Source organism: Poecilia reticulata, chromosome 18, assembly GCF_904066995.2.
Source record: "Poecilia reticulata chromosome 18, P_reticulata-male-v2, whole genome shotgun sequence".
Classification (NCBI taxonomy): domain Eukaryota; kingdom Metazoa; phylum Chordata; class Actinopteri; order Cyprinodontiformes; family Poeciliidae; genus Poecilia; species Poecilia reticulata.
The window spans coordinates 15,947,207-15,969,583 of NC_088847.1; the positions used below are offsets into that span (position 1 = coordinate 15,947,207).

The 22,377-nt window shown below is 38.5% G+C and overlaps 1 protein-coding gene across 15 annotated transcripts in view; it reads left to right on the plus strand.

The window, feature by feature from the left end:
• The window catches only part of mpdz (multiple PDZ domain crumbs cell polarity complex component), a 52,639-nt gene that overhangs the window by 11,743 nt on the left and 18,519 nt on the right, over window positions 1-22,377 (plus strand). For 7 of the 15 annotated variants that reach the window (XM_008435731.3, XM_008435730.3, XM_008435734.3 and 4 more), the window contains 20 exons: window positions 1,257-1,359; window positions 2,834-2,922; window positions 3,502-3,742; window positions 6,066-6,152; window positions 6,414-6,493; window positions 6,615-6,761; window positions 8,081-8,251; window positions 8,798-8,977; window positions 9,112-9,321; window positions 10,770-10,928; window positions 11,208-11,360; window positions 13,834-14,151; window positions 14,462-14,576; window positions 15,232-15,430; window positions 15,955-15,996; window positions 17,042-17,131; window positions 18,408-18,488; window positions 18,602-18,779; window positions 18,868-18,978; window positions 20,080-20,166. In XM_008435731.3, the coding sequence (XP_008433953.2) occupies window positions 1,257-1,359; window positions 2,834-2,922; window positions 3,502-3,742; window positions 6,066-6,152; window positions 6,414-6,493; window positions 6,615-6,761; window positions 8,081-8,251; window positions 8,798-8,977; window positions 9,112-9,321; window positions 10,770-10,928; window positions 11,208-11,360; window positions 13,834-14,151; window positions 14,462-14,576; window positions 15,232-15,430; window positions 15,955-15,996; window positions 17,042-17,131; window positions 18,408-18,488; window positions 18,602-18,779; window positions 18,868-18,978; window positions 20,080-20,166 (2,841 nt within the window). The remainder of the gene's footprint in view (window positions 1-1,256; window positions 1,360-2,833; window positions 2,923-3,501; window positions 3,743-6,065; window positions 6,153-6,413; window positions 6,494-6,614; window positions 6,762-8,080; window positions 8,252-8,797; window positions 8,978-9,111; window positions 9,322-10,769; window positions 10,929-11,207; window positions 11,361-13,833; window positions 14,152-14,461; window positions 14,577-15,231; window positions 15,431-15,954; window positions 15,997-17,041; window positions 17,132-18,407; window positions 18,489-18,601; window positions 18,780-18,867; window positions 18,979-20,079; window positions 20,167-22,377) is intronic. The other 8 variants (XM_008435735.3, XM_008435740.3, XM_008435742.3 and 5 more) reach the window with 4 other exon arrangements.

Below are 22,377 nucleotides of genomic sequence, written 5' to 3' on the forward strand. Positions count from 1 at the left end.
TGTACTCCCCAGTATCTATGTGAATACAGCCATCAGTGCCCATCTACAGAATGCACATAACAGCTGCTCCTTAACAAGTGGTTTACTGCAGCGTACACCCAGATACACAGATTATACTCATTATTTTTTCAGTAATTATACAGTGTAAGTCCTTGTAATTCCACTGGCTGACGTGTGTCACGGACAGCCGTGAGCTTTAGGTGAGCTGCTTCTCACTAATATGCAGTTCTCTCTTCCAAATCTGTGGTTTGTTTGTTTAAGGCGTTAATTTAGACAGATCCTCACTGCCAGCCTGTGTAAAAATACTGCTGAGCATCTTTCACTTCAAATTTAGTTGTCCAATATGTTGAAATGATCCGACTAGTTTTTTATTTGTGCTATTCATTGAAGTTTCATGTGTTGGGGTTGAGGTGAAAAAAAAGAAGCTAAACTGGTTCCCTGTATCAATACTTATATATATTTTTTATTTTTACAAACCCAGAACATTTATTTATTAAGTTGGTGATTTTTTTGGTAAGGCTCAAACATAGCTAGTTTGTCAAAATTTCTGCATTTAAAATGCTTGGTCTTTTATTTTCACCTCCTGCTGTCTCTGTTGCATCACTCACTAGCTTTTAGAGTTAGTGTAGCAGTTGTAATGCACCAATGAGAATTTTGTGGCCAATTTCCAGTTTTTATAAATAAGAAAGCAACAATACAGACAGAGAGTGTGAAAGAGAGAGCAGTTCCTGAATTTTTATTTTGTTTTTTATCTTTTATCATTAAAAAAAAAAAAAAAATCCACAAATAAGCAAATTTTTGGCAAATAGATTAGAGACACAGTCCAAAGAAAAATTCAAATAGGTGAATCTGCTGATTGGAAAAAGATCTTTTTTTTCAGATTCCCTCCTGGTGGTCACTAGACGGGGTCAATCAAGCAATAAACCATTTATGGTCACTCAGAACATCTCCGCTCTCTTAGCCATACACTTCAAACATAAAAGTTTGGGCTGATATGAACAGTTTTAAACCTTCGTACATTTTAGTATAAATAGTTGAAAATAATTCAATACACCAGGAAGTTACATAAGCTGTGAAGAAGCACGGAGGTGTCAAATAATTTCTATATCCATTCTGTACCATAATCATGATGCAAAGATGAGTAGATTTTATTTACCCACAATAATAGAACTGTTTTAGATCCTATCCACTCAAAGCAAGGTTAAAAAGAAAATGCTTTTGCCAATCTTAACTTTTGTTGACATTTATTTTAACAGGGAAGCGAAGAAGAGGAGATTGAAGCATTTGATGTGAGCCTAAGCAAGAACACACAGGGACTGGGCATCACTATTGCTGGCTATGTTGCAGATAAGAATTCAGGTGAGAATAAAGTGGAGGTTGAGTACAATTGTTATCATTCCACATGTGACGGGATATGAAATTATATGCATGTATTTGTGTAAACACGGGTATTTGTGGAAGTCACAAACAAAAAGAAAAACTGCTGCATAAATGAATAATTAATGGAGTAATATAATTTTATAGGGGTATTTCTGTGCCAGATTCTGGACTCGTAACAGTCCCTCCGAGATGCTGATTCGTCTATGCACACATTAAATGTTTTTTTAATATTGGCGTGATCATCGTTGTCAGCTGGAAGAGAGTTTGAAGAGCTCCATGGAAAATACGATCAGAAAGACTAAATGAGGAGCAGCTCTGTATGGTGCCAGACATGTTCTAATAAACATTGTTAGCTTATGCATGCCAGTATGTACTTTAACAATAATAGAGTGTTTAATAAAAACTTGTAAGGGAAAACAGGTCAAGGAATGCAGCACAAAGGCAGGCAGCCTAACAGAAGGGAGTAGTAGAAACAGAGAGACTTAAATACAAGGGAGTATGATTGCTGACAAGATGCAGGTGGTTGATTACAAACAGGGTGCAGCTGTGAGAGAAGACAAAGGGAAAAATGAGGGAAATAAAAGTAATGAATCCACAAACTGAACAGGGACTTAAAGGATCTAGAACCAAAGGGAAAACACTAACAAATAATGTAAGAGAATTAAATTCAACAATACACGAAACAGAACAGAGGAATAAACTAGAAAACTCAATAGAAAGGAGTCAACATATGGAAAGACCTTTAAAGCAATACTTATGAAACTGCATATGGCAAGACCTGTTAAGCAATAACAAGAAACACAAATATTAAAAAAAACAAGGAAATATCCTGACAACCACTGATAGAAACATGAGGGGATAAAAACACATTGGGTGGGTTACCAAAACGGAGTTTGAGCCACACTCTGTACCAGTAGGTGGCGGTAGTGATTATATGATGTTTTTTTTTTTTTTTTCTCAACTGGCAATAAAAATCAAAAAGAAGAAGATAATAGTTGAGATGGAGAAATTTGTTGCTAAAAGATGTGGAAAAACTAATTATTCTAAACCCTTTTGAACACTAAAGCAAAACTCCTTTGGGACATGATGTTAATGTGGAATACCTAAAAGTGAAATTATGTACAACCAATGTCTATATTTAATTTCTCTTCATGTTTTTCTAAAGTGTAAAAGTAATTAAGATACAATTTCTGCTGAAGAATAACAGAGAAATTATTTACATGACAAAAAAAAAAAGTTTAAAGATGTGTAAATATTAGATATTATTTTTAAAAAGTGCTAGATGTTTTGCTACTGTACACCTGTACTTTCCTAAATATCATTTTTGGCTTACACACGTGATTTGTGTGAGTGTTTTCTAATCTTCAAAAAGCAGATAAATCATCGTGTAAAGTGTAAATTACAAGTTGCTTAAGATTAACTCTTAACTTTACAACTTGTTCTGACTTCCCAGAGCCCTCTGGCATCTTTGTAAAGAGCATAACAAAAGACAGCGCGGTGGATCAGGATGGCCGGATTCACGTTGGAGACCAGATAATCGCCGTGAGTACCTTGATTCTTCCCCTCGGAGGAAAGGACGATTTTTACTGATTTCATTTGGTCTGGACTAAAATATGCAGCGAAAGGTTCAGGTTGCGTTTTGTGTTACAGTTATCGCATTCACGCACTCGGCAGAGGGACATTATGAGATGCATAATTTTGAATAATTCACAGTTTACAGATAGCAGCAGCTCATTTTTTGCAACCATGGATATAATGGAGTGTTTAATTAGCATACTGAGAAAATATGTTTTTAATATTCTTGCTGAGGATTTTTATGGTGCATTGTTTTCATAATGTTCAGACTGATTCCTCTAGTTTTATTCCGCTCTGTGAGAATCTTATAATTACTTAAATTACTTTAACTTATTACCCATCTGAGAAGGGATCTAATTAAATAGGAGAGTTGGGAATACTCCCAGCTCTCTCAGTGTTTTCTATATAGCCTCTGGTGTTTACAAACTCTTACATTACTTTAATTTCATTTTCTTGGAGCTAGAGTGCATTTTACAGCATTCCTTCCCGAGGAATTTTTCTGACACTTTTCGTATCGACGTTGACCCCAACGGTCGCCCCCTGTAGGTGGATGGCGTAAACATTCAGGGGTACACCAATCAACAGGCAGTGGAAGTTCTCAGACACACCGGCCAGACAGTCCACCTTAAGCTGATCCGGCGAGGCTTCAGGCCCGACGATGAGGAGGAACCCCCTACCGTGACCCCTATCATCTCCATTTTGTCCCCTTCTGCCACCATCCCGACCACAGCCACCGTCATGAAGGAGCTGGAGTTGGAGAGGAGCACAGCTCAGCAGCCCACTCAAGGTAGGAAAAAATTGATTTTCTACAAAATACATAGAAAAGAATTACCTACTACTCTGCATATGTCAATATGTCTAGAGGTTTTATTTTATGTGTAAATAAGGCTCCGAAAACATTTTTTTTCTCTTTTTATGGGATATCAGATTAAACATGCTATCTTCCTACGTTATTGTGAAAACATATATTTCTTTGTATAGTAAACTGACCTTAATTTAATGTAAAATTTATGACATAAATATTGAATTAAACAACCTTCTCAGTTCAGCCAGTAAGACAAAGCAAACGGTGAACGAGTAGTTAAAGTCGTCCAGGAATCCAATCTCTTTGAAAAGATAGAAATTCTGTGCACATTTTATTTGTGGGAATGTGTAGAAATTCAACTTTAAGAAATAATATTTTTTTCCCACAGTATCATAGATCCCCTGCAATACTTAACAGGACGCCACAAGGTGCTTTTGTTTCACCACACACCCGTCTGCACTGTCCCAGTACAAATGGATTCCAAATGTTTACACTACAGGGTTATTCTATGGTTTGGTGAAGCTAAGATAGCACCCCTTGTTGCAGCGTACAGTTCATTTTTCTTCACTGCGTTGTCCTTCTTACTTTGCGTCATAATTAAAAGTTTTTATTCCGCGTTGCTTCAAGTTAACAGTTTTTCTAAACTTGTTATATTTTGCTATGTCTGGAAATTAGGGCTAAGCTTATCCTACTCCCTAATTTTTTGTAGCCATTTTCCGACTTGTGAAGATCAACACACATCTGCTTTACTTGAATGGCTTGTTCTCTTGTCTTTGGCATTTGGAAGAATTTCATGTGTGTTTAGACAAGAGAAACAGGAAGTCTTGGATTTCAATTAAGAAGCTTCTTAACACTCTAATCAACTTTGAAACTAGGTGATCCATTAAAAATGCTTGTGTTTGTTTAACCCAGCTTTCTTGTCCTCCCTTAATGGGTCTAACAACTTTAATGAACGAAGATAAATCGCATTTCCAAAAGTGTTTAAATTATATTAGAAACTATCTAATAAATGGATAGTTGCTTTTTTTTTTCTTTTTTTTTTACCATAGCCTCTAAAACCATTTCTTTCTAGTGTCACATTTGAAATGGGTTCTTATTTTTAGATTAAACCTCCTTAACTCAATTGTTTTACTTAACGACGTGTACAGGACAGTATTAATGTGTGCCATGTTTGTTTTAGACGTTTAACATTAATCAAGCCGGAGACAGGAAAGTGAAAGGTTTTTGTCTCCAGCTGCACTGACAGAGCCTCCAGGGTTTTACAGAAGCAAGAAGCCAAGTTGCATAAGTGGCTTAGTGTCAACAAGGATTGATAGAAATAGGAAGTAATTAGATTTGGCGTGGAGAGATAGTAGCCCGAAAGCCCGGACACAGATTTGATAGAGACTTAGAATAAAACTTTGATTTTCATGAGTGCTACGATTCAAGTAAGAAATTGAGAAATACAAAAAATAGATAAAAATTAAATAAATAAGATCTATGCATATTATTTTGCTGAAGAGGATGGTGGTGAAAACAGCTGGGCCCAGAATCTCCTCCTCCGTAGCTTCGGTCCTCCAACAAAGGGAAAAATGCTGAGACCTTACCAACTCTCTGCCGGGTTTTCACAAGAAATCTTTCATTGCTGTTTTATGCTTTGTTTCCACTGAGCGGTATGGAACGGATTGATCCAGTTTGGGATGCTATATTTCTGTTTAAATTGTTAAAGAAACTACAACCGATCTGCACCACACCTTCCCTGGCGCCCCTTCACTAAAACTGAAATGATTCCAAAAGTAAATTTGTTCAACTTTTAAGTACAGTACAAGTACAGTATTATATATACTATTGTATTCTTGATATATATAGGATAATAGTACGATATGGTAAGGGAGGAGCTATTTGTGCCACACAACACGGTCGATTGATTGGGGAACACTGTGTCACATTTGTTGTTGCACAAGTATGACATGTTTGGGTTTATTCCCGTCTGCCTGAGTGAGTCCAACTGTCAGTGGAAACGCTCTCCTTAATTTGCCACACCACTGTACGTCACTGACCCATGCCATACCACTCAGTGGAAACAAGACATTAGTTAAGTTAAACTACAGAAAAAAGCAAAAAAAAAAAAAAAACGCAAAGGGCATTCAGCATGTTGTTTACAAAATTCCGATCTGGTTAGATTTGTAAATCCTTCTCGCAACACTGGGGCAAATGAGATCAGCGCCGAGAACAAAGAAATCTAATCGCACATGCTGATGTGCTGATGCTCATGAAGACAATTGCATTTTTGTGCACCTGTCACGGTTTTTCTCTGTTGCTGCAGCCATCGTTGCTCAGAAGCAGTTCCAGACAACAGGAGAGGGATCTGATGTCAGCTGCGCTGTGGATCATCTAACAAAAGACAAACATGGTAGGAGGGTGGGATTATTCAAGTCATTCTGCCACGGAGCTACTGCTCCCACGTTTAACAGATAAGGGCTATTGTTTACAGGACCACACAGACACACAATGGGAAGAAATACTGAGACGGGAGCGAAGCCCTAAACTTAGATTTTTTTAGGCTGCTGCATATAAAAGAGGATTGGCGTTTGTTTTCATAGAAAACTTATTTTAAGTACTTAAAATATATTTACAATTAGGATCTGATGAATGCTTTTTTTCTTAACATTAGGGCCGAAGTTAACACCTACTGAAGAAGACGAACTGATGAAGAAATGGCAAGAGATTCTTGGTCCAAATAATGAAGTTGTGGTAAGGATTTATTGTGTGTGTGTGTGTAACAGTCAGCATATTTGAAAAACAAAAGATATTTAGCACCTCGCGAGTTGTCATGCTGGTGTCCGGGTGTTATAATTCCTTGTTTCCTCTGCAGGTGGCTCAGGTGGAGAAGTTTACTGAGAACAGCGGCCTGGGCATCAGTCTGGAAGCTAGTGGTGGTCATCATTACATCCGTTCAGTCCTTCCCGAGGGACCAGTCGGCCGCTGTACAAAGTTGTTTAGTGGAGATGAACTGCTGGAGGTAAAGAAATAACACCTTATTCTTGTCTTAATCTAAACATTGATTTCAGGGGATTTGTTCATGCTTTCATATGATATATCACTAAGGGTTTTTTTTGTACAAATGGCTGCTGTAACAATAAATAAATTTTTACTTTTTTTTTGTTTTAGAGAAGTTAAAAAACTAATTATTTAGTCAATAATAAAATATTACTGGTTATAACTGAAATGATTCCAAAAGTAAATGTGTTCAACATAAGTACAATACAGGAACAGCATCAGGAGTTTCACCAAAGCTCTAAGCTTGTCTAAATTTAAATCTCTAATCTGTAATTTCCAAGTCTACACAGTCTCACCAGTAACTTAGAGCATTTTTTGAAATCTGTAACGTGGAAAGCTTTTTTAAGAAAACTTTGTTTACATGAGACAAAAACAGTAGTTTTGCACAATATCCGAGAGTGGACAGGGACTAATTTACTTTTCTTCATAAGATAAATAAACCACTGTGTTTGAACTTGGGCATGTTGCTTCCTCAGGGCCAAGTCTAGTTCTTTAATAGTCCCAGAGAAGCCTGTGATGTTCAGCAGAAAAATGTTTTCCAGCTGTTGAGTTTCACTAGAGTGGATTTTCTCACCTAACGCCAGGTGTTAAGAATGTTGAAAGCATTAGTACCGCAATCTAATTTCCTAATACAACGCAACCTGACTCTGAAGTGTTTATTTACTCAAGTCAAAAGTATTGGAGCTTTGTTTGTAGAGAACAGACTGTTGTTCTCAGGAGTTAAAGCTTAAAGATAGTTAAGCTTTAACTCCTATAATATAGGAAAGTAACAAAATTCAGTCAGCTTGGCATGTTGGAAGTCATTGATCAGTTGCAATGAGTACTAAAAAGGCCTAACTCCTACTAAAAATCTTTATTAATAAATACATTTATGGTAATAATTGAACTCATCCGATGATCTGACCTTCAACAATCGCCATAGCGATTGCACAAGATTAATTTCCAACTTCTGGTATGGTTATGCAGATGGTTTTGCTGATGATTTTGAAATCTGTAAGTGCACACGAAACACAGTGAAGAGAAGGTGGGGACGGTAGTGGGCAGTTTTTGGCCCAATATTTTAAAGCTAAACTTTCTTGACAATCCAAATCAAATTATTGGTTTGATGTTTTGTTATTTTAGCAGTCACAGTGCATCTGAATCATGATGTTGTGCTTAGAAGTGAAGTGGTTGCTTGAAAGTCAGGCCTGAATGTCAGGTCTGATTTAAAATAAATAAATAAATAAGTAAAAATGGAGCCTCCATGGGTTACAAAGTTAACACTGACCTCTTCCTGTTTAGGTGAATGGGATTTCTCTGATCGGAGAGACCCATAAAGAGGTGGTGAGAATCTTGAAGGAGCTTCCCATCTGTGTGTACATGACGTGCTGTAGACCTGCTCCAGATCTCCAGATAGATATGGATACGATCCAGCCAGAACCAGATGCTTTTCCTACAGAATATAAACTGAAGGTGCAGTCATATGTTTGTCTTTTTCTACATCTACATCGTAACAAAACATTTGCTGTGTTTAAAGAAAAAGACAAAAAAAAAAAAGCTGCCAGACTATAAAGTTTTAGTAGCACATTAAGTAACATATTCATGCATTTAAAGCCTGGAGAAATAAATTTAAAGAAAACTAGCCCAACCTGACTGTCAGTAGCTCCTTTGGCTTTCCTCCTTGATAGCCACGATGGATTAAGATGTACTGATAAGAACGAGAGGCTTAAAGTTTATTAGAAACAGTTTCAGCAGCAATACCTCAGCAGTTGCCAGCATCACAGAGATATGAGACATCAAATACAGCTTTCCTTTGAGCAGAGGGGTTTTTCATCTGTGTAGCTTTATCTGTGATAATGTTCAGAGACCGGAGCATCCCAGAGATATTTCCCCTTTTTAACTTCTGCCAGAAACCTGATCCACAAACAGACTTAGAGGGTAGGGAGCCTGTGGGCTGGGAGGGAAAGGAAGGACGGCGTGCTGTCTCATTGTGGTTTTGGGTTTTTCCTCTCCCTGCAGAATAACATCAGCAGTGCGCTGGTTTCTGAAGTTTCAGAGGCGAATGACATAGAAGATCCCCAGGATACAGTTACTGAAGAGGCAATTGGATCTCCTTTGGCCATGTGGGAGATGGAGATCCAGAATATCGAGCTGGAAAAGGGAGAAGGGGGATTGGGATTCAGTATTTTGGACTACCAGGTGGGACTTCTTTCTTTCAAAATCTGTGAGAGGATCGGGTTTTTGTCTCGTTTAGAGTTAATCTCTCGTTTCTGGGTTTTCTAACTTCTAACGCGATGGAGATCGCCTGGTGATGTTGCCGTTTTTGCCGCCAGGACCCGCTGGACCCCTCCAAGACGGTGATCGTGATACGCTCGCTTGTTCCGAACGGTGTTGCGGAGACGGACGGCAGGCTTCTGCCCGGCGACCGACTCATGTATGTGAACAGCACAAACCTGGAGAACGCCACCCTCGAGGATGCCGTCCAGGCACTCAAGGGGGCCAAGGTTGGAAAAGTCCAGATTGGAGTCGCCAAACCTCTGCCTGTAAGCAACATTATCTCGATTCTTGCTTTTGATTTTATTTCAGATCCGTGTGAAATACTCAAATACACTGCAGATCGTGGCTTATAGTTTAAAGAGGGTGAAAATGTCCTGGAATCAGTTATTTAATTTTCCAGCCACCGTGAGACTTAAGGAGTCTGACCTTTTCATGTCACACAACGTTGGGCCCAGTCACGAGGGCTCAGCTTACGGACAGCTTGAATTTTTTATGCAGGAAAAAGTTGTGGAGGTAGGCTGCATGGTGTAGCGTTCCACCCAACCCCTCTGTCTCAAAGGGTGACCAGCCCGGAACACTTTGCACGCTCAGTTTCATTATGTTAAGGAATTTTCCATGAGCATCCACCCTCTTGAACACTTAAACAACTTGAAAGCACCTGTTATAACAGCAGGTCCACCGGACGGCATGTTTGTTGCTCCGGGCTCCCGAGATCTTTTTGCTATATTAAAAAACAAAAACCAAAACAGCTTTCGTTTTTTTTTCTTCCTACTGTAGAGATGCATTTTCCTGCATTGAATGGCCTGTTGGATTACTCAGCAAGACCTCTGGGCTGCTGGGGTTAGCTGGATTACTGAGCTGTAGGGAGCTCTCCTGCAGGATGTGGAATGTGCTTCTGAGGGTTTTTTTTTTGTCATATTGCTTTGACTCTGATGTGTGTGTGTGTGTGTGTGTGTGTGTGTGTGCGTGCGTGTGTGTGTGTGTGTGTGTGTGTGTGCGTTATCTTCCCTGTTTGCCTTGATGCTTTTCATATACAGATCCTTGCAAAAGTTACAGCCCTGGAACTTTTTCCATATTTTATCATGTTACAACCGCAAAACTTTAATTGTTTTACTGGGATTTTATTTCATGAACTAACACAAAGTAGATGTTAATTGTGAAATTAACATCTACCCTGTGCAAGTCCACTAATTAAGCCCTTGTTGCTTATTCCTATCACTCAATCCTTCGTTTATAAGGGGAATAATTTGTGGAGTGGGGAAGGATTGAGAAGAAATTGTTGTCCAGCTGTTGTTGACAGATTTATCTGAGGTTTCCTTGGAAATAAAAGGGTAGGAGCAGTGTTAAGATATATACAGATTAATATTTGTAAGTTAATATACAACATATTGTAAATATAGCTCACGAGTTTGAGGTTGTAAAGTGAGAAAATATGAACAGGTTCAAAGGGTTTGAATATTTTTTCAAGACGCTGTATTTTTTATGAGCTGAATCAATCAAGATAAGGAGCTTTTGACTGAGATTTCTTTCGGAACTTTTCTGTTTCAAAATATTCTCATTTAGTGTTTTTTGTTTTTTTTTAACCTCAATCAATCCTAACCACTTCTTTTCATCTCCACCCCATACTAATTCCTTCATCACTAGACTTGGTAACAAATAAAAAATCTCATTCCATAAAGCTGGAGACACTGAAAGAATTTCTCCACTTTCCTAGGGAATATGTGGATATTCCCATTCTCCACACCCTTTTGGTGAGCAGGAAATACCTTCATCACCCATCATCCATTCATTTGACTTCAGCAGTGTTTTGATTGAAGAAGGAGAGGAAGGAGGACTGACTGAGGGCGTCCTTTACCGAGCAGAACCTGCATTGGTTAGTTAGCTTTTGGAGACAAAAACAACTGCAAAAAAAAAATAAAAAATGAGAACACTTGAAAAGAGAAGCAGTTTGTGCTTGACTGTGATATTTGCTTTTGTCTAATTATTACAAAACGTGGTCTGCTTAGTTGAAATTTTGTAACAGTTTAGGTCATTAATGATACAATGTGTTTTAGACCATTTTGCTGTTACATATTCATAACGTAGCTGCAAATCATGCTCAATAACTCACATTATTTTAGAGTCTCACGTGGATTTCAATCCGTTATCCCAGATTGACACAAGTGACGGAGACCTATCTGATGATAAGGTGTTAGATCATACTTACTCTGGGATGGAGGACGACACATTCCAGGCGTCGATGATCGCTCTCCAAGTCAGCAGCTGCAGTGCTGACTTGGATTGCCTGCAGTCGTCCACACCCAAGGTAAAGAAAAACATTTCTCAAATCACAAACGCCTGGAATAATGAAAACACTTTGATGCCTTCAGAGTGCTGAAACCTTTTTTTTTTATTTTTTTTTTTTACTGATTTTACAACCTTTTTGTGCAATCCCTGTAGTTTTTTTTTCCAAGGAACTGCAGTAATTTGATCAGGCTTTAATAGGATGGTTTTGTCCTCCTGTTTTGGAGCCTGTAGTTTCTTAGCACTAAAATAATCCATCAGCGGCTACAATTCCAGCACTACGTTGTTGAAAAGTCAAGAAAACGTCCAGGATATAGAGGTCTTTTTGTATATTCTGATTTTCTAACATGCCCAAAATGCCTATAGGAAAGTTTTGACTCTGTCATCATGTGTTGGCAGACGTTTATTCTGTTGCAGAGCAGGACGGGCACTTGCACATTAAAATTGTCCAGCACTCACTCCTGGTAGAGGAGAGAACACACCTCCAAATTGCTCATGACCTCAGCCGTTTGCTGCGAGGCCAAAGGAAGTTGTAACTGTAACATCCTCAACTACTATTCACTTGTTCGCTGAATCTGACAAGTGAATAAGTTAAGCAAGCCACACAACTCTTCTGAGTGGAGACATCCAGCTAATCGTTAAATGACGCAGCAGGCAGACGGAGGGAAGCTGACGAGTATAGGCAGAGGACTTAACTCACTTAGCTTTTTTCTTTGTATGTTTTACAATCAGAAAACCTCCAGATATTTGTTATAAACTCCAGATTTTTCACTTGAATACCGTAAAGCTGCTACCTGTGTTTCTATGTGCAGAGGATGAGAATACGAAAGGGTATTAGAATACTTAGGCAAGGCCAAACCTTTCAAAATGTGGCCTTAAGACTGATCTTAAGATGAAGTCCAATGTCGGTCTTTAAGTAAGACTAGTTCCCCAACTGAATGTTAGATTAGATTAAGAAATTATAATAATTAAAAAAAGAGAAAATCAGACAGATTTTCAGTTTTCTCAGCGGTCAGCGCTGACCGTGTTTACCGGAACGTCCTGATTAATTTATGATGTTCCAGGGCAGTCTGAAGGGACAAACATGTTCCTTGATGTCTGCAAACAGATTATAGCATTTGTTTCGGGTCAGACAGTTCAGCCTTCAAGATGTGCTTTTCTTTTAAAGACAGACAACACGCCTGCTGATCATTCTCACAGCCAAGGTCAGTTTTGTCGGCTTCCCGGCATTTATCTAAGGTCACATTGTTCTCCATTATATTAACAGTTCCAGTTTTAAACAAGTAAACAGCCTTGGAGAGTTCTTGTGTAAAATCACAAAATTTGAAACAAGTTCGTAACACCTTGAATGTTACTTAATGAGTGAGTTGACTATTTGCAGACACATTTCATTGTGTATCTGACTGTGCTATGTGCAATCGTAGTTGGGGTAAAATGGACTTCATGGGGGCTTACAAAAGTATTTAAAGCCCTTGAGTTTCTTCCAATTTGTTCACATTACAGGCCTCAGTCTAAGGTGGAGTGTAATTGTGAAGTAGAGAGGAAATGATGCATTAATAATGCAAAGTTTTTAACTAATAATGTTGTGTGTGTTGAGCCAATGCTGTGCTCAAGAAACACACCACATACTGGTGGTATGTTACGGGCTGTTTTTCTTGTCAGTAGGTTAGAAACGTATGTGTTACGTGATGTAACAATCGTGGCTCTAAATTTGTTTTTGCTGAACTGAGAGGGGGAAAAAAAATCTCTTTGGATTGTGAAGGTTGCAGACCCCTGATCTAAACCTTTCTATTGTAGCTCTGGCTTTATATTCAAGGCTGAAATCTTGCTAGAAGGTGAGCCTTATACAGTAACAATGGGCTCTTGGCTGCTTCCCTGTTGAATTCCCCACTTGCCCGAACTGTCAGTTTAAGTAGCTACCCCATCTCGGTATGTTTGCAGCTGTGTTGTAGTCTTTCCATATTAAGATGTTGTATTGAACAGAGAGATTTGAATACTATTTTATAACCTAACTGTGGTTTGAGCTTGTCCACAACTTTATCCCTGCTGTGTTCCTTGGCCTTCATGATGCTTTGTTCACTAAAGTTCTTTAAAAGACTTCAGAGGCCTAAAGTAAAAAGTAAAACTTTACTCATTTTTATTTGTACCAAATATTTATTTGTAACAAATGCGGAAAATGTTACCTCATTTACTTCCAAATTAAAAAATACTGTCTTCTGACTGATTGTTACTCTTAAAACTCAATCAATTTACTCTTTGTAAAAATAAAATTTCTGAGCCACAGTCTAACCTTTATTTTCAATAAAGCTGCACTGCTTTTATAATAAAAATGTAGAAATGAAGTCCATTTCACCCTTTAGATCAGCCTTTTTCTCTAACCATTGAAGGCTTTTCTGTGGCTCGTTAAAAAGAAGAGCAAGCCGGATGGAGCCTGAGTGTGATTTATCCTCCCTGAGTGGATGTTCATTCATCTGCCATGCTTTGTTTCACTGTAGCTGACAGCCCGTCTGAACGTGTTGGACGAACACCCCGGCTTCGGAGACGACGCTCCGTCGTTCTCCACAGAGAAGTCGGCCTCTTACACTCCAGCGACTTTGTCAGGTCACATCCCGGCGATTAATACCATTCTAAGCAGCTCAGATCAATACTTGGCAAAGCACCCGGGCGAAGAACAAGAACCAGTCGGGTGCTCAGACTCCTACGGCCTGTTTGCAGAGATAGAGGCCAAACACATTGACCAGGTGGCACCCGTGGAGCAGCCTCTCTGTCTGATCGAACCGGTCATCTCTTTTAGAGATACGGAAGACACAACGGTAACTTCAATTCTTTCACAATCAGCTTTCGGGGGGGTTTAACTAAGCCATCAAACTTACTTTATCTCTGTAAAAATTTTTTTTTACTTTTCGCTTATTTAATGTTGTGCACTTTTGTCTCAATAAACGTCTCTTGGTTAAAGCATCCTCTCAGACTTTAGATACACAAAAGTAAGAGATGAATTGCTCAAAATTAATTTTGACATTCAAATCGCTTCATTCTTCTCTCGAGTGGGAGCCACGTTTGGAATCCGCTTTAGTATTTTTTTAAAATTTGTCATGAACAAATGTGTTGAATTATCACTTTTAGGATATGGAGAAGGCGAGTGTGAAAGAATCTGCTGAAGACGACAACAAAGCAGCTCTGACCTCTGGGAGCAATTTTGAAAGGACCATCACAGTTGTCAAGGGCAACTGCAGCCTCGGTGTGTGTTCGGTTCTTCACATTCTTTGAATTATTTGTTTTCTTCTTAGTTTTTGTTTTCCTCTCCTGCCCCACGGGGGGTTAATGAAGTGTCGGGGCTGAAAGCGGGAGCTGGTCTTTAATTTTTGTCTTTGGCTTTATAAAATGTAATTTTTCAGGCAGAAATGATAGCAGTTATATCTCGTAGTTTTTGTACTTAGTGAGGATGAGTCTGCTGCTATGCGAAGCATTAGCATTTAAAGAAAAATGCCAGAGGGGATCTTCCTAGCAAAGAGGAACTAAAGTTTGAACTTTAAGACCAAATGCGTGTTTAAAATGGTCTCTTATTTAGCTTTATTGTACCCTTTAAAGGCCTGTTTAGAGTAAATAATTAACATCTTGCCTACAGACATTGTTTTTTTGTTTTTTTCCTGTTTCCAGTGCACATTTTATTTTGTCATGGTCAAAAATGTACACAACACTGTTATTTCTTTCAACTTTATAAATATATATTAAAAGATAATGTGTGTGGTCAGTTATCTAGATAAGCTTTTACACATTACTCCGGTTTCTAGGATGTTTTCTTATGGTACAAATATTTAATAACCACTCCTTGTGAGTGTGTGTTTGTCTAATCCAAATGTTAACAAAGCCACGTTTTACCATCTGCTCTAAAGGGATGACAGTGAGCGCCATGAAAGATGGTCTGGGGATGGTGATCCGCAGCATCATCCACGGGGGGTCCATTAGCCGCGACGGTCGTCTGGGAGTGGGCGATCTGATCCTGGCCATAAACGGAGAGCCCACCACCAACCTGTCCAACGTCCAGGCTCGTGCCATGCTCAGGAGGCACTCTCTCATTGGGCCAGACCTCGGGTAAGAGGCGGAGTGGCTCAGTGCATTAGTGTGCACGAAACTTGACAGAATTATGCAGCATTACATGAATATGATGACACATTTTCAAAACTTTAAGGGTTTTTTGTTTGTTTGTTTTGTTACCAAGTGGCAATGTGGTGTGCAGATGATCTTCTCCCAAAATTTGCGGTATTCGTTTAAGCATGGGGACATTTATCCAACGAGTTTGTGGTTGCTTTTTTTTTGTTTTTACATCCTTCTCCTGACTGTAGACGGGAACATTTTTCATAAAGACTCAATGTGGTCTTGCTTTACATCACACAAACATGCAACATGGGTGCGCACACTTTTTAGACAGACAAATTATCCTCAGTTTCTGTGCTGCTGAACCAAAGTACCGTATTCCCACAATCACCTTTAGTCCTTGTTGAACCTGCAAATGAAGTAGATGTGTAATTATGATGTTTTCATAAATTCTGCTTGCTGAACTAAACTTGGCAGTTTGTTAGCTTCGGTGCATAAAAAGCCAACTCTTCACATTCTAGATCTGCTTGTGCACCCGAGGACGATCTGTGCCCGTTTTATGTGTGAGTATGACTAACTTCCACACCGACGGATTCTCAAAAAGACGCTGACGCTTTGGTTTTCTTTTTCTTTCTTTTTTTTTGTTTGTTTGGTGAGAGGTTTATCCAGAAGGATTAGGTCACTCGAGTGGTAATTTGTTTTCAACTTAAGAGCTGAAAAAAAATGTCTAAGGTAACAAAATGAGGACGATTGAATCCTAAAACATCCACCTGGATAAATCTCGACAGGCTGTGTCGCCTATTCATCTTACTAAACTTGCTGCCTGAAGTCATTTTCTTTCTAAAACCATTAACGCCTTTTTATAACTCACTTTTTCACGTGCGTCCCTGACATTTTGCTCACTGCATGTTTTGATGATTTTAATGAAGCAGCTCATCTTTCCCATTTTTTTTTGTAGGATTAATTTTATTCCCCTGTCTGCATGCCATCAAGTTTAAAAAAAAAAAAAAAAGCGAAGAAGAAAAAAAAAAACAAATGCACCCATCTGCTGAAGATCTGTCAGCCTTACTCTGATGTGTTAATGTGCCCTTGAGAATCAGCTTCTCTGAATTGTTTTCAGATGGATTTGCGAGTAGATGGCAGTTTGTCACCCATCTCTCAGCTCGGCTCGTTCGACGTACGAGCCGTCTGCTCTCTTTCAATTAATAATAGATTAAAAGAATCCTTCTGATTTGTCACGTTTGTCCCGCAATGGGTGACTGAAGACTTGATTTGCTCAGACTTTTATGAAGGTAAACAGCTGTTTTCAGCAGTCAGGTGTCAAAGTCCTGCATATATAATTCATGGACGTTTCACCTTGAGCTTGTTACGAGGAGAATGTGTTTACTGGAAGGCAAAGTGGGTTTGGTTTTGAAAATCCAGCCTCAGACTGTAAATGAGAACAGCTGTAATGTTGTTCTCTATTTATAGTAAACGGAGCACCTTTTAGTCACGAACAGTTACTAATTTTCACTAAGGTGGGAACATTAGTTTTTAAGTATGAATGCTGGTTTGTTAATTAAAAAAAAGAATTTGTGAACATATCTGTGTGTGTGCATTTGGGTTTAGTGTTACATACGTCCCTGCTGAGTACCTGGAGGAGTACAAAGCCAGCCTCGAGCAAGCTAAGGATGATATCTTCACTGAGACGCCTCAAGAGTAAGTTCCCATCCCACACACCAGGTCTGCAGCCAATGCCTGTCTTTAAGATGAAATGTATAATGCCATAAAACATTTTTTGTTTGTTTGTTTGTTTAATTTGTTTCGGATCAGCAAGCAAATTTCAGTAGCAGACAAAGATGAACTGAGTTAATACAGAAAGCATTTTTTTTTTACAAGTTATGTGTTGATTTATATGTTTTTTTTTTTATTCTTACTTATTGCAGAATGCTGCCAGTTTTTCTGTTGTGCTGATTAACCCAGTTTATGGCGGGGAGTTGAATAATTTCCATTTCAACTAAAAGAAATCTTTGATATCCTTCACATTGTTGCAGGCTGGAATTAGTTTCCTTCCATCTTTTGAAGCATAAGTTGAGGAAGCTGTTATTTATTTAAATGTCATTTTTATGTAAGTCCTTATTATTGCACCTAGAGATATGCTGATCAGCCGAGGTTTTTCTAAGGACTATAACATATTTTGCAAGTTCTTTGATAGCGTTGGTAGTTTTGAGTCTAAAAAGAAAATGAAGGAATTAAACTATAGTTTTTGCATCAAAACATGCATCCCTAACCTTTATTGGATTCGTATTAAACTAAAAGTAATGATAATAATAAATCCCAGGACATGGCGTTGCTTGTTGTATTTGCAGAACAAAAATAGTTTGAATTCTTGATTTTGGTGCCAAAATCCAAAGATTACTGATTAAAAGCGATCAAGAGAAACTCAGCCAGTCTTGATCTAAAGCCAGTTGATTAGTGCACCTTTCATCTGAAATTTAACAACAGATTAGGTTGCCTCATATCTTTTATATCAAAAATCATGCACCTTTCCAGACTGAAATGTCCAGGGCTCTCCATCATCTTACAGCCCCTTTTTTATAGGATACAAGTACAGATGTTTACAATAAATCTCTCACGGGAGATGGGCAGCTTGGTTAAAAATTGAGATGGGACAAACTACCTTTAGCAAACTTGATGATAAAACTTGAAGTTTCGTCAAGATGGCAACATTCATTTATCATCTTGGATTTTACCTAGATTTCTTATCTGACTTTGTTTACTTCAACAACTTTAGGATGCCTTGAAATTACATTTGTTGTGAAGTGGCGCTAAACGAATAAACCACATTTAATTAGCTGTTTCCCTAAAGACACGGTCTTGACGGATAAAGTTAGTCTTATATGTCTGCAGCTTTAATAAATTTGAAAATGTATGCATATCATTTAATTTCTCTAGCTTGAATATAATACTCTTTCCCACCTCATTACATTTTTAGAGATATTCCCAGCCTCCCAGAGCGGGAAGACGGCGAGGGAGAGGAGAGTGCCTCATACAGCAACTGGAATCAGCCAAGGAAGTAAGTATACACTTAAAGTCTCAACTGTAATTGTCTGAACACATTTCATCAGCACAAATGGCCCTGGCTTTTAAATGATAATTATGAAAAATGGGAATGCTGCTTTTTCTCAGAGTGGAGCTTTTCAGAGAGCCTGGTAAGTCCCTGGGGATCAGCATTGTCGGCGGCAGAGGGATGGGCAGCCGCCTGAGCAACGGGGAGGTGATGAGGGGCATTTTCATCAAGCACATCCTGGAGGACAGCCCTGCTGGACAAAACGGGACACTGAAGACTGGGGACCGGATAGTGGAGGTAATGAAGCATCTCAGTTCAGCGAGAGGTCATTTTCAGTTACCAGTTTATGCTGTTTATTTGTATTTTTATGACGCTTTTGTTTCAGGTGGATGGCGTAGATTTACGAGATGCAAGTCATGAGGAAGCAGTGGAGGCCATACGGAAGGCAGGCAACCCCGTTTCCTTCGTGGTCCAGAGTATTATTCACCGAGCCAGGGTGAGTCTGTGAAATAGAGCCCAAACTAAGTGCTATTTAGCTTCCTCGTAATATAAAGGTCACCGCTGCCCCGTGTTGCCTCTTTTTCTTTATCTCATGGGACAATTTATTCTCTTTTCAGGCTATTTAGGGGGATTTTTTCAAAGCTAAAAAAGTGCTATTTGTGTGCCACCACTGTACTACAGTGGTTCTTAGCAGGCTGAAAGTAATTTTCAAACATTTTGTTTCTGAGAGCAGCATATCCTGCTCGGAATATTAACTATGGTACAAAGCTTTAACCTTTTTAAAGAGCCCCTCTTTTAAAAATCACCACATCAACAACACCGTTTGTTGTCTGAAAGTGCCCTCAGGCCTTCGAGTAAGTACCTTCCTGCTGGGGCTGCCGCTGGCCTGGCTTCAGTGCCGTATCACACTCAGTCAGATGCGTCTTCATTTTCACATATTTCCTTCTGCTTTTGCTAACAATTTATTTTCTCATTAGGCATGTTGCGACTCATAATCTAACACAGGGAAGACTACGTTCAAGCGTGTACAGCAGTTAGCATCCCTGTTAGAAATGTGTTAAAACCTTAAAATAGGTGATTCTTTTAGGGTGTACATTTATTCAAGCCCAAAAACTGATATCTAGAAATGAGGTTCTAAGACTCACTTGTTTACTATAGTTTCTTTTCTATTATACAGACATGAGTTGTGTCACTTCTAATATATGTTTTTGAGAAATAAAGCAATTGTTTACGTCGCATAATTTGCAAGTTCACACTTTTGTTTTAGGAGCATGGTACAAAAAGTTTGCTTCTATTTTCAAAAATAAACAACAACTGCAGTTTATTTAAATGTTAGACTTCCTGTCACAGTGCTGTTGATCACTTTTGCTTGGGTGACCATTGGATCGTCTTAAGGCGCATGTGTTTCAGGGGATTCGGATACCAAATATAGTAAAAAAAAAAAAAAAATCTGGTTTGCGAAAGAATTCCAGTAAGTTTAGGTGCAGATCCTCATTCATACCTGAAATGAAAAGGCATTATAAATACTATTGTTATGTAAACTATATTATGAGTTGCCTCATTCCTGCATCTCTCCTCCTCTACTCGACTCTCTCAGCCTGAGTCGATACATAGCCCAGCTCCATCTCCCGCAGTGGAGAAACGCGCCGCAGCTTTCACATGCATGCCAAATCGCGCACGCCAGGTAATCCATCTCTCTCCTTTTGCCTCCTCCATCTCTGTTGCATCACCCATCCATCACATGTAATCTTGGTCGTATTATCTCTCCTGTCTCCCTCTTTCTTTTTGTGTCTCACACTGCTTAGCCAAGTCCCTCCTCTTTAGTTCTGCGTTTGACATACAAATAATGTTTGCTCTTATGTATATGAAGTAGAATTGGAAGTTTTCCCCTGAGAGAAAAAAAAAACAAAAAAACAAAAAAGGAAAGGTGTGTTTTCATCTGGCGTCATGCAGCGCTGTTCTCTTGCAGAATAATGCGGCGGTAACTGAGAGTTGAGGCACAATGATGATGAAATGCCATTGTTACATTATTTATAGACACTCAGCTGTACGGTTTCAGGGTTGCCAACTTTCTCGCAAGAGGTTTCTCAAATATGAGTCAAGAAGCGAGTCTTAAACACAATAAATCTTTCGGGAGGTGGAGGGTGCTTTACATGTCAGGTGAAATAGTTCACAGCAAAAGCTGTGGGTTGCTTTTTTTTTATGATGTTCAGGTTATGAGCAAAAAAAACAACAACTAATTGTTGACATAAAACAGTGAGTGTGAGGGCTTATTTATATGAAATATATAATCTATTTTGTGCCAATGTCGAGTCAAAGCACTTTACATAAAAAAAAAAAATACATCCTGTTGTTTAGAATCCAACTGTGTAAAAATGCAATTCAAATCAATATAATTGTTTCAATGCCAGACAGCCAGATAGTTAGATGCAAGTCAGAGTCAAATTCACATCTACTTAACACACACTACAGTAAAATTCAGTTGATCATAAAATGCCATCTGATAAAATGTTGGCCATATTAAAATGTGCAGACAGTATCTTTGAGTCGCTGACTTTGGACATCCTGAGCCATCATGTGGTGACAGTGGAGAGACAAACTCCCTTTTTTTTACAGTAAGAAACTTTCAGCAGAACGAGGCTTAGCATGAGATGCACTGGAGAAGGCGCACCTTCAGTTGGAAAGAAGAAGAACAATAGAGAAGACATTTAGTAACGCTGCACCTTTAGAATAAGAAGTAGTTAGAGATGAGGTGGATGTCCTCAGCTTCACCAAGTAATGTGGCACAACTGAATAGTTGTGTAACTGGGAAGCAAAAGAAGGACCTTCCAAAAAAAGACATTTTTGGTCATAAATTTCACAAAAGTGTATTAATTATTTAATTTCACAACAAAAAAAAAGTAAACTAAAATGAAGCCAGTATTTTCGAAATGCCCTGATTGTTTTAAATGTTTCATCCACTGAAAAGTGTTAAGTAGAGGGAATGCATTTTCTGATTGCTTTTGCCTTCAGATGAAACAAACAGTGGCTCTGTTTCTGTTTTATTTTTCCACAAAACAAGACAAAAGGTTGCGGTCCACAAAATCATCCAAGATTTTCTATGATTGTTAAAAAGACAAATCAAGAATCCTCCATGTTTCATCAGAGGCACTTTTATTAAGTGGTTGAAAAAGTGAGCCCCCTGAAAAGCATTTAATTGCTAAAAAAAAAATGCCTGAAACGGTCCAACTGTTCGTGGAAAACCTCTGCTGTCAGACCTGAAAATTGATATCTAAACATGTCTTGCTTAACCTCTTTGTGTTTTCAAGTTTGTCTTTTCTTATTTCATATACTTTTTATTGGATTGCATCAAACAAAAAGGGGGATGTAATGTTTAAGGCTTTTACTGAAAGTGTTTGTTATTTTCTCTTGCCTGCATTTTTGAAAGGTATTTCTACACAAAGCACTGTGTTTTAACTTGACAAAAAAAATGTTTGTTTTTTTTTTATCTGCTAAACAAGCCTTCAATCAGCTGTGTTTGTGTTGAACTCAAATGCAAGGTGAAATTTCTTCTGCAAGGAACAATGAAACAATGCATTTTTTATAAAAGGCCAGCAAATAATAGAGAAGAAAAAAAAACCATAAGAAAGGTGATGGGGAGATAAACTGTGTATAAAAGAAATATTTCTGCAGGAAAACACAAATATCCCACAGAGGTAGAAACTTTCTGCAAGAAGAATGGATGAAAACTCCCCAAGCTTTACCTTATTAATTTTTATTTACAAGTTAATAAAATGCCCTTTGCATTATCTATGTACTTCAGTATGTGGCGGTTCAACCATTTTATAATGCTGTTCGAGATTCCAGCTGTAATTTTTTCCGTCCTACATATTTTGGCTTCACCTTGTTTTTAACA